The sequence below is a fragment of the Nematolebias whitei genome, chromosome 3 (genome assembly GCF_014905685.2).
Source record: "Nematolebias whitei isolate Nwh7 chromosome 3, NemWhi1, whole genome shotgun sequence".
NCBI classification, from domain to species: Eukaryota; Metazoa; Chordata; class Actinopteri; order Cyprinodontiformes; family Rivulidae; genus Nematolebias; species Nematolebias whitei.
The window spans coordinates 30810557-30821285 of NC_056500.1; the positions used below are offsets into that span (position 1 = coordinate 30810557).

The window sequence follows — 10729 nt, forward strand, 5'->3', positions numbered from 1 at the left end:
CAGGCTGGTAGTGTTGTTGCCCCAGCTGAGGCAAGTGCACACCCAAGTACTTGTAGCTGGAGACCACTTCCATCGCAGATCCTCCGATGTTGGGGTTGAGGGTTGTTCCTTCTAAAATCCATGATCATCTCCTTTGTCTTCTTCACATTTATGTGGAGGTTGTTATTCCTGCAACAGCCATCCAGGTGTTCCATCTTCTGCTGTATCGTCTGCTAACTTTACAATATGACAGCCTGGATGGGTAGGTGCACAGTTATATGTGAGCAGAATGAACAGGAGGGGGCTCAACACACAGCCCTGAGGGGAGCCAGTGCTGAGGGTTATAGTGGATGATGAGAAGTTGTGAATTATCCCAGACTGCAGTCTGTTGGTTAAGAAATCCAGGACCCAGTTGCATAGGGAGGGGCTTAGTCCTATGTGAGTAGTTTGTCCATCAGGATCTGTGGAATCATGGTGCTGAAGGAAGACGTGAAGTCCACAAGGAGCATATGGACATAGGAGTCCTTCTGCTCCAGGTGAATGAGAGCAGAGTGGACCACAGAGGAGATGGCGTCCTCTGTTGTTCAATTCTTGTGGTATGCATACTGGTATGGGTTCTCGCTAATGTCGATGGTAGCTTTGATGTGGGCCATGACCTGTCTGTGGTGTGATTCTGAGCACCACTGTGGGCTGAGGGCAGTGAAAACAAATTTACACTGAAGATTCATGCAGACATTTTTCATGTTGATGTAATTCAATTTAAAAATCCATTTAAAACTCTCTGTGAAAAAAGTGCCGTACAGTTCACAGCAAATCTACTACAAAATGGCTGAAATAAAATTAAGGTGTTGTAATGGCCCATTGAAAGTCCAGACTCCAACCTGACTACAATGCTGAAGTGGGACATGAAGAGCGATTCAAAAACAAATGTCTGCAATCTTTAATGAATTGAATCAATGTTGTAAAAAAGAGTGTCTCAAAATGTCTTCATATCCACAAAAGGGCTGATATATTTCTACAGAAAATTACTATTTTAAGATTGGCTGCTGGGAGGCATGGTGCTTCAGATGGTAGAGCTGTTGCCTCTCAAAGAGAAGGTTGCCGGTCCGAATACCAGCCAGGGGCCTTTCTTTGCATGTTCTCTTGGTGCATGCGTGGGTTTTCTCCGGGTACTCCAGTTTCCTCCTTCAGACCAAAAACATGCATGTTAGGATGATTGTTAACTCTAAATTGTTCTTAGGTGAGAGTAAGAGAGTGAATGGTTGTTTGTCTCTGTGTCCCTGTGTTGAACAGGAGACTGGGCTCCTGCCTCCCTCACAGTGACTGCTGCATATGGGCACCAGTGACCCCCGTGACCCAAAAGGAAGAAGCTGGTAAAATATAATGGATGGATGAAGATTTGTTGCTAAAGGGGGTTATATAAACTATTGAATCATGGGGTGAACTTGGTTTTTCAAACAGATTTTCTATTCTGTCCTTGTTTTAGTTTTATAACTTGGTGAAATGTATTGTGTGCTTTTGTACATTTGAGGTTAGATTTGAATAACTGTTGAACCTGTTAAAGACTGGATCAAGTTTTACACCTTTTTGTTTTGAGACATACAACCCTAAAATCTGAAGAGGGTGTACTTTCTTTTTCATGTGACTGTACATCTTCAGATGTAAGACACCTTTGACTAAATATTAGGGAGTTTTAAAGGTTATGTGTGAGACAAATTGACAGCCAAATAAAATGCTCTTGAAAAAAAAGCACAGAATCATTTCATAAATGTAATTTCTGAAACTGCAGGGTACCACATGGTGTGTGTATTTGCTCCTGTGTACAAGTGTAGGAAAAAATGAATCAGAAACATTTTAACTAAAAGATAAAACACATGTGTTTCTCTGTCCAGTCGTATGTTTTAAGGACAGATGTCCTGCCAAGTCAGTTGCCTCTCTCCTGCTGTGGTGTAATGGGTTACACCCACTTTACTGCCTACAGGACCAGCAAAGCACCACATAAATGCAACCCTTAGAAAGTATACACAGCTCTGTCAAAGAGCCTCTTCCCAGTGAATGTTTGCAAGTCCTGAAATTTATTCCCAAGTAAGGTCATTAGAGGGGAAGTGAGGAAAGCCATATGGGCACAACTGCTGTTCAGTTCAGTCAATTTTAAAATAAAGATCCCCGAAGATACCCCCAAAAGACTTCTGTCACATGTTGGCACGAGGACATATGTAAGATGAACAGCAGCAATTTGATGGTGACACCTACAGAAAATGAAGTCATTGCATGTTTTCATTTTTGTTTTATTCATTTATTATTGGAAATAAACATTCATTCTGATGTGCATGAGGTCCGACATACTAATGACACGATTCATCTCTTTAAAAACTGGCTGATCTTTTGTTACATTTGATGAAAAATTATTTAAGCAAAGATCAACATAAAGTGGCTTATTTATGTTGCCCCAGGCATACTTCATGCTAAAATATGCAAAGCCACCTGTGATTTCTATGGCAGTCCCTTTATTTAGAAACAAAAGCAAGACAGTTATAAGTCGTTATAGCTCATGATGATAATTGTCCAAACAGTTCTTACTTTGAAAATATGTGTTATTATTATTCATCTCATTCCACAGATGACATAAAAGCTGAATTTATACTTAATTGACTTAACCCTTGTATTATGTTGAGAAAAAAATACGTTTATTATGTTGCGGGTCATTTTGACCCGCATTGTGTAAATCCACTCAAAACAGTCATAAAATGAAGTTAAACCAATAAGAACTTTATTTTAGATTATACAAATATTTAGAAGAGATGAGAAGTAGAGATATACACTTCCAACACTATATTAAAGAACTCCTGATTTCAATTTTTCCCTCTTCACGAACCCTTTTTTTTTTTGCATTTAACTTGCCGCATTTTCTCGGGTTTTTGACAGTCAACATTTTCAGCGTTCCCCACATGATGGACAGAATGTGACTATGTGCTTTTTGCAGATGTATTTCTTGCATCTCACACAAGAGGTAGTTGTTTTACTGTCATCTCGAGAGGGACAGACTTGGCATCTTTTGCGTTTCTTTGTACCTGTATCCAAAGGATCCATTGTGGGTTGGTCAGATGCCCTGCCCTGGACCTTTGCGATGACAGCAGCAGCTGCTGGGGATCTAGCTGGCCTGACCCGGTTCTGGATCTTTGGAGTGACGAGTGCTTTGCCTAGTTCTTCCAGGAAAAGTCGACGTCGGTACAGTTTGCTGGCATTCCACTGCTGGTTGATCTCAATCCACAGCACATAGGCATTGTAAGCAGACACATCCAAAATGTTGTAGAAAACCACCAAAGGCCAACGGGCAGTCTTGCGCTGACAACTATATGTTGCTGTGACTTTGTCAAGATTGTCAACTCCCCCTTTTGTGGAGTTGTAATCCAGAATCATTTGCGGTTTCATGTCCTCTCGTGTGCTCAGAGATGCGTCTTTGTGCATTGTGCTCATCACAAGAACATTCTTGTTTCTTTTTGGGCAGTAAGAAACAAGTGTTGTTTTCTCTGTGAAAGCAAATTTTGAGGAATGCAGAGGTCTTCCTTGCATCTTCAGAATCTCACTGGGAAGTTCTGGCTTATTTTTTCTGACTGTTCCCAACATAGTCAGCTTTCTCTTCTGAAGTTCATCTCCAAGACGGTAGGATGTAAAGAAGTTGTCACATGTAATGTTATGACCTTGCAGCCCTTCAGTCATCTCCAAAACCACACGCATTCCCTGATTCTTCTCAGGTCTTCCTCCAGGTGGCTTTCCAGTATATACTTGCAGGTTCCAAACATAACTGGATTTTGCATCACAGGCTGCCCACATTTTGATGCCATATTTCGCAGGCTTGTTTGGCATATACTGTCGGAATGGACAGCGTCCTCTGAATGGAACGAGGCGCTCATCGACAGTAACATGGGGGCCAGGATTATACAATAAAGGCAGGATTTCGACCCATTTATTCCAGACATCTCTGATTGCTGCAAGTTTGTCTCTCTCACGTCGATCAGCTCTGGTGTCACGGTTGTCAAATCGGATCACACGAGAGATCATGTGAAATGTCTCCAAAGACATTGTTGCTCGGAAGATTGGCCTTTCATTCTCTTCATTCCATAAACTTGCAGTTGCTTCACCCTTTGACCTGTATACGCCAGCTAACACCAGGATTCCAATGTAAGCATGCAAGTCAGTCGGATCCAGTGGCTTCCATTTCTCTTGAAAGACACGCTTCCCCTCCAAGTTGGTCATGTTGAGGATTATCTTCTCTATGGGTGGGGATATGAAGAGCTGAAATGCTGATTCAATATCATCAACTCTTGTGACAGCAAATCTTGTAGGACCAGGAATCATTTTGATGACATTACAAGATGACAATCTACCTTGGCTTTGGTGTGGTGATGTTGACCATTTTATTTTACCATCTTTAGATGTCCATGTCCCCTCTGTGGATGACGATTGTTGCATTTCTTGGTTTTCATCTGAAGAAGGGACACCTGCAGACTCGTCCTCTGAATCCTCCTCATCATGGGAAAATTGAAAATCTGGATCATCAATGGCATTGTCCTCTGGCTCTGAAGGATCCTCTGTCTCTGAAACCTCTTCCTCTACATCACTATCCCAGTTCATAAGCTGCGAAAAAGCTTCTTCAGCTGTAAATCGTCTGGAGCTCATTTTTGGTGTTTCTCCAAGAACGGGCATGGAAACAGTGACAAGGACAGGGGAGAGAAAGTCCCTCTTCCACACACACCTGGTTCTGAATGTTTATTCAGAGGCAATCAAAATGAAGTACATCAAAGACTTTTTTTTTGGATTTTTAACAGCTACTCTGTGTGCGGGTCAAAATGACCCGCAACATCATCTTTGTATACAAACTGTGTGCAGACATTTAACAACACATCAAAGAGTCCAGATTTTACATAGAAGTTCATGACCCTAGAGGAGAAAAAGTCACAACATTTCATGGAAAAAAAGAAAGGATAACCTGCACTTTGATCAACACAAAAATTGAAACGGGTCAAATTGACCCTTAACATAACACAAGGGTTAAGCTATTAGGAAGTCACTTTGATCATCTCTCAGGTTTGATCAATGGAAACATTGACATTTTATGGTTGACAGTGAAGAGGGAAACTGGTGGAGGTCAAAATGAAAAATATGATTTAAATGAAGGTAAAGAAACAAGATATTCATGAGCTAACAACAAATTCTGATCTGGATAGATAGTTAACTACCCACTTTTTTGTTGCTCCCATTTCTACAAATTGTCCCCTGCACTGGTTTATATCTGCACATGCTGCCTTTTTAGATAAAGACACTCCAAGGGGGCCAGGACTGCATGCTGTGACTGGAAGCTTAATTATGCCGTGTGGCAGACTGATAGAAGCAACCATAACCGACGGTCCCAGCCTCCAGAGAGTGTGTGTTTACCCTCGTCCAACCATCGAACATCAACAAAAGAAGCTCTTTTTAGGCATTTCTTGTTTTTGGAAAGTGGAGAAGATGAAGAAGGAAAAATAATTGATGAAAAGAGAAACAAAAAGTAAAACAAAGATGGACTCACCTCACTTAGCATGTTTTTACAGAAGCAAAATGGTTTAAAAAATCTTTTATCATTTTTTTTTCTTTTTCAGTTACTGGGGGCAGTGGTAGCTCAGCGTTCTGCGCCACTGTGTAGTAATCTTGAGGCTGCGGGTTTGAGCCCAGGATGCATCAGGAAGGGGATCCGGTGTAAAACAATTGCCAAATCACTCATTGTTCACTGACTGTGGTGGCCCCTGCAGATGGTAGCAGATGACAGAAAAACAAGTTATATTTTCAGTTTTTGCATTTACATAGTTCAATGGTCTTTTCAGCAACGCAAGATGGAGAAACTTCCCAGAAGGATGTATCCGTTTTTTTGACACTGCCTCACAAAAGATCTTTGTAGAAGCATCTTCTGCGGCAGGCAACATTGGACCGGATCACTTTACAAAAGGCAAAATAAAATTATCTGGCAAAGGAAAGCTGAGTTAAATTAATGTGGTGAGCTGTGCAAGTTCATAATGAAAACTATATGTTATCTGCCTTTATCTATCTTACAGTGATCCTGTAACCTGTATGCTAATTAATGCTAGTTTACGCCTCATTATGTTGATTTATAACAGGACTACAGGAGCGCTGTTGACTGCAGGAAAAAACGAGCTCCATTAAAGGACATGGCATTAGCATTACTCCCATGTGGTGTTCAGGATTGCTCTGAGAAGCTTTACTGAGGTGATATTTAAGAGATTTTATTATGAGTGTATCGTTCAAATTAAAAAAAAAAAAGTACCACTATAAAGACGAAAAATGTCCTTTTGTGTTATCCTGCCCATTATCTGCTAATTATCTTCACTTGGCATTACTGATGGCCATTTTCCAAACCATAACTTTGATTTCTTGCTTTCCACTCAACCATGAGTTCCTCTTAGTGCAATATATTAATCAGCTTGTAACGTGTTGAAGTTGGTTTGAGACACTTAATCATTCATGGCAAACAATTAGTCACATCATTTTTTTTAATCAGTCTAATTATCTGGTCAAAAAAACCTCTTATGGCTCAGTGAAAATTATATTTACAATTTTATAGTTGCTTTAAAGATAATGTACTGATTAGCTTTGCTAAAACAGCTAAAGGGGCTGCAGGCTCTGAACATGTTAATGACTTTTATGAGGTTAGAATAAAACTCTTTGGCTAGACATATTAGCAAGCTACTATACAATTTTACAAAGAAAAGCAGGACTATTGTTTATTATTATTATTATTATTATTATTAATAATAATAATAATAATAATAATAATAATAATTGTCTTTCTGTCTGCCTAACAAAAACAAGTTAAGCATTTTATGTTCTTATGAATGTACTGAGAAAAATATATGTCATAAAATAAAAAAGTAACAGCAACACCAGTAACGTGACAAAATTTTGATGATTTGTAAAGCCAGAACATCATATTTATTGGGCTAAACATTATTATTATAATTATTAATAAAACTTAATCTTGTCCTAAAATTTCTCATAGTTTCATTCAGATGGGGAACAGCTCGGGAGCCGAATTGAACAAACTTGTGTTAATAAGAAAAACTATTTCTAAAACGTACCAGGCAGGTTTTAAAATTAGTTGTTTTAGCAAAAGATGTTTTGTATGAACCCTTTTTGGTTTACATGGGCTCACTCATGCAACTGCAAGACAAACAGATATCTTGTGCAAACATTGATCTCTTTGATATCTTAGTATAGCTGTAACATTTGAACAATTTTCTACAAAGTAGTGCACCAGTTCTCCATTTTTACATGATCAAAAATAAATGAATAAATAAAAAATTAAAAATGTCTCAACATATGTGTACTGACAGGGCAACTGAGCTCAAGTTCTTCAGCTAATATTCGTAAAAGAGACAGAACCCAGAGCACTGCCTTTGAACATGACATCTCTTACAGCTGTTGTCTCATCCTGTGTCCAGAGCAATGTGTCAGTATTCTAGTCTTGGCCAGACCAGACTGAACATTTAAACTCTTGTTCACTGGAGAGTCCTTTTCTCTGTTCCCCTTTTAAAGAGAAGCCATTGATCTTTTTGTCCAAACAGACTTGCTATTGTTTTGAAATGACAGACTCTGGTAATATCTAATAAAACAAGGTATCAAAAAATTTGAACTGCTTTGTCAGATGTGCAAGAAAAGTATAGGGCAGAGCTATTCAACTAGTGGCCCGGGGGCCAAATCAGGTCCACAGATGAACTCAGTTCGGCCCACCAATGGTTTCATTTGAAATAAAACTAGATTTTAAACCATAGAACAAACTTACGTAATGACAAGAATTGCTGGATGTCCAGCCCCTGAGCTCTTGGCTTTCAGTAACTGTGCCCCCCTGAGCAATTTAGTTAAATAGCCCTGGTATAGGGTGAGGTTGGTTTCATATCAGTCTCAGAGTAAGGTGGTCCTTGATTTTAGTTTTGGTTATCCAGGACTTCAATTGTTTTTTTTAATGCATGAATGGGTTTTCTCCAGGTTCTTCGGATCCACCCCATAGACCAAAAACACATTTGGTTGATCTGTGATTCTAAATTAATATGAAATTGATGCTAATTGTTCATAGAAGTATATATATATGAACAATTTGTCAATGGTGTTGTTTTTTAAGTGCTTCATAAATCAAGTATTGTACTGTACATGCCAGCTAATTCAGGGACAAGATAAAACTAGAAAAAAAAAAGAAATTTTCTAGTTAATTTTTTTCCGTCATCGCACAAATTACATGCTAGTTGAATGGGATTGCAAATAAAGTTGACTTGTTATTCCACAAATACACAATCTTTATATCTCCTCTGTATAGCACCCTTTAGCTTAGTTGCTGAATCAGCTTTAATCATTTCATTCATACAAACTGTATACTGCAAAATAGGTAGAATTTTATGTTTTTTTTATGTCCAGCTGTAATACCTTGTTTTGCTTCCACCACAAAAACAATTTGCTGCTTCAGATAAAGGACATTTCAGACACTGCTAATAGCTACAGAAAAAGCATCAATCTTTGTTTGACTCCTAAAATCAAACCAGATGATTAAACCTCAAACCAACTCCCCTCTGCTGCCATCACCTACACAGGTCAGTCAGGATGCTGCTGATTGGATGCCTGCTTATTGCCAACCAAAAAATGTGGAGCTAACAGCCTCTTTTCTCCTCCCCCCTCTCAGCTTCATTTATTATAGATCACCTGCCCCCACCAGCACAGCTTCATTACTCCCTCATTTACAGCTTCTCTGGTTTGCTGACTCTTCTTTTTCCCTCAGAGCCTAACGGCCCTCCTGGTACCACTTTTTCAATCCCCATCAGTGTCCCGTTTCTCTTTATCTTTGTTCCCTTTTCTTCCTTAGCTCCTCTAATATTCTACATCCTCACTTTAACATCAAGAAATGCACCTTTTATTCAGGCTGCTTACAATGAACAAATGGTTTACTGTGGGATGACTGCATGGATTGCTTTTAAAGCGCTAGTGTCTTTCTTTTCTGGGTCATTGATTCAAGACATATAGAGCGCCAGTTTTGACCCATGTGACGACACGCAAATACTCAGGCAAGCACCATTTCTCTTTGTCTCCGTTGTTCATTGTTTATTCCATCCACAAGGATCTCCAAAACGGATCATCAAATCATCACGCTCGCCATCAAATCAGTAATTTCAAGATAAATATTCCTTGAAACAAGGGACCAGCAACTTTCTCCTCCCTTGTAAAACTGCAGGTGACCTGCACATGAAATTTCTCAACAAATAAAAAAGTGCAATCATTGAAATTTGATATTTGCAGCAAAGTTTCTCTTGTTTTTTTTTTTTTTTTTTTTGCTTTGTTTGTCTCTTACTGTGTTTAAGATTATGTTTAACTGCTTTATTTCCTAATAACTAGTTTAGCACTTGGGGAACAGGTCAAAAACAGCGAGAAACATACAATGAGCTGAAGTCAGACAAATTATTATCAGAATCAAACTCTTTCCAGGGCAAGACTGTCCTTGAGTGCAGATTTTCCTCTTTGTCCTTACAAGGTGTTTCTACATTTAACCACAATAAATCAATACAACACCTTAAAAAACAACATGTTGTTATTGATGCGTTTGTTTATTTGGTTTATTTTCTTGGTCTGGATGTAAATCAAATTGACCTTTTCTAAGTAAAAAGGCCGTTGGGCATCTGTACTCGACCGCTCTTCAAATTATCGTCTGTTTGTCAGGATGGTTATGTAACTTATTAAAATGTGCTTGATCGCTACGAAATTTTTAATTTAAGGGTTTCACAGTGGTGGAGAAAGTACTCAAACGCTGTACTTAAGTAAAAGTACAAATAAACAGACAAAAATGTACTCTAGTAAAAGTAGAAGTACCACATTAACATTTTTACTTAAGTAAAAGTAAATAAGTACTTGCTTTTAAAATACTTAAAGTATTAAAAATAAAAGTACTTCCTAATTACCTAATGTGTACATAATGTGTCATTTTAACTGCAGTAAAACCATTTAAGTAAAGGTTGTCTGCCTGAACAAAAGGGGCATTAGACACAACTAACAAAGGAACAGGCTCTGATCATTTCCACTGACTCCAGTTTGTCATCAACTCTAGTTAAAATACTGTCTAGTCGACCTTGTAATGGGTCAATAATGAACAATATTTTAACTTCCTGACACCATTTTTAAAACTTGGACCCGAGTGTCGAGCCATTTGGAAACGTGTCTTGTCTCCTAACATCCCATGAACTGAAACAAGAATTTCTTGTTCAAGTTCACAAGAAGTTGGTTTTCAAAGATTTTTGAGTCCAATCTGGCTCTTTTGGGAGAAACAAGCTGTCCTGTTGTACTGTCTCTCTTGCGGTGGAATACATTTTGGGTGTGTTAGTGGTGCTGCGGGTGCACCCAGCTCAGTGACATATATACTAGAATATATGTCATTGGCCCAGCTCTTCTTGAAGGTGGGCCTAACGTTACCTGCCCACTTTACAGTGATTCAATGGACCAGCTCCCCTCTCACTGTTGGTTACTTTCAAAGTAACAAATAAATCAAAAAGCCCCAACATGAATGTAACTTGTAATGCAACGCGTTATAGAAATGTAGTGTAGTAGAAAGAACAGATACTTGATGTAAAATGTAGTGGAGTAAAAGTATAAAGTACCCACATTTAACTCTACTTAAGTAAAGTACAGATACATGAAAAATGTACTTAAGTACAGTAACAAAGTA

General features: G+C 38.7%; 1 protein-coding gene across 1 annotated transcript; it reads right to left on the minus strand.

The window, feature by feature from the left end:
• Positions 1–413: 413 nt before the first annotated feature.
• LOC119407458 (piggyBac transposable element-derived protein 4-like) lies at positions 414–4659 on the minus strand. The gene is made up of 2 exons (XM_037674283.1): positions 3051–4659; positions 414–556 (listed from the first exon to the last, which is right to left on the minus strand). Exons 1-2 carry the CDS (start codon positions 4657–4659, stop codon positions 414–416), a joined length of 1752 nt encoding a protein of 583 aa, XP_037530211.1.
• Positions 4660–10729: the final 6070 nt, after the last annotated feature.

Excerpts from the sequence above, each read along its gene's own strand:
- LOC119407458 (XM_037674283.1), bottom strand. The coding sequence starts at position 4,659 with ATGAGCTCCAGACGATTTACAGCTGAAGAAGCTTTTTCGCAGCTTATG. Across the intron at positions 557-3,050 it reads AATGGATCCTTTGGATACAG|AGGACGCCATCTCCTCTGTG; the intron begins GTACAAAGAAAC and ends ATTGAACAACAG.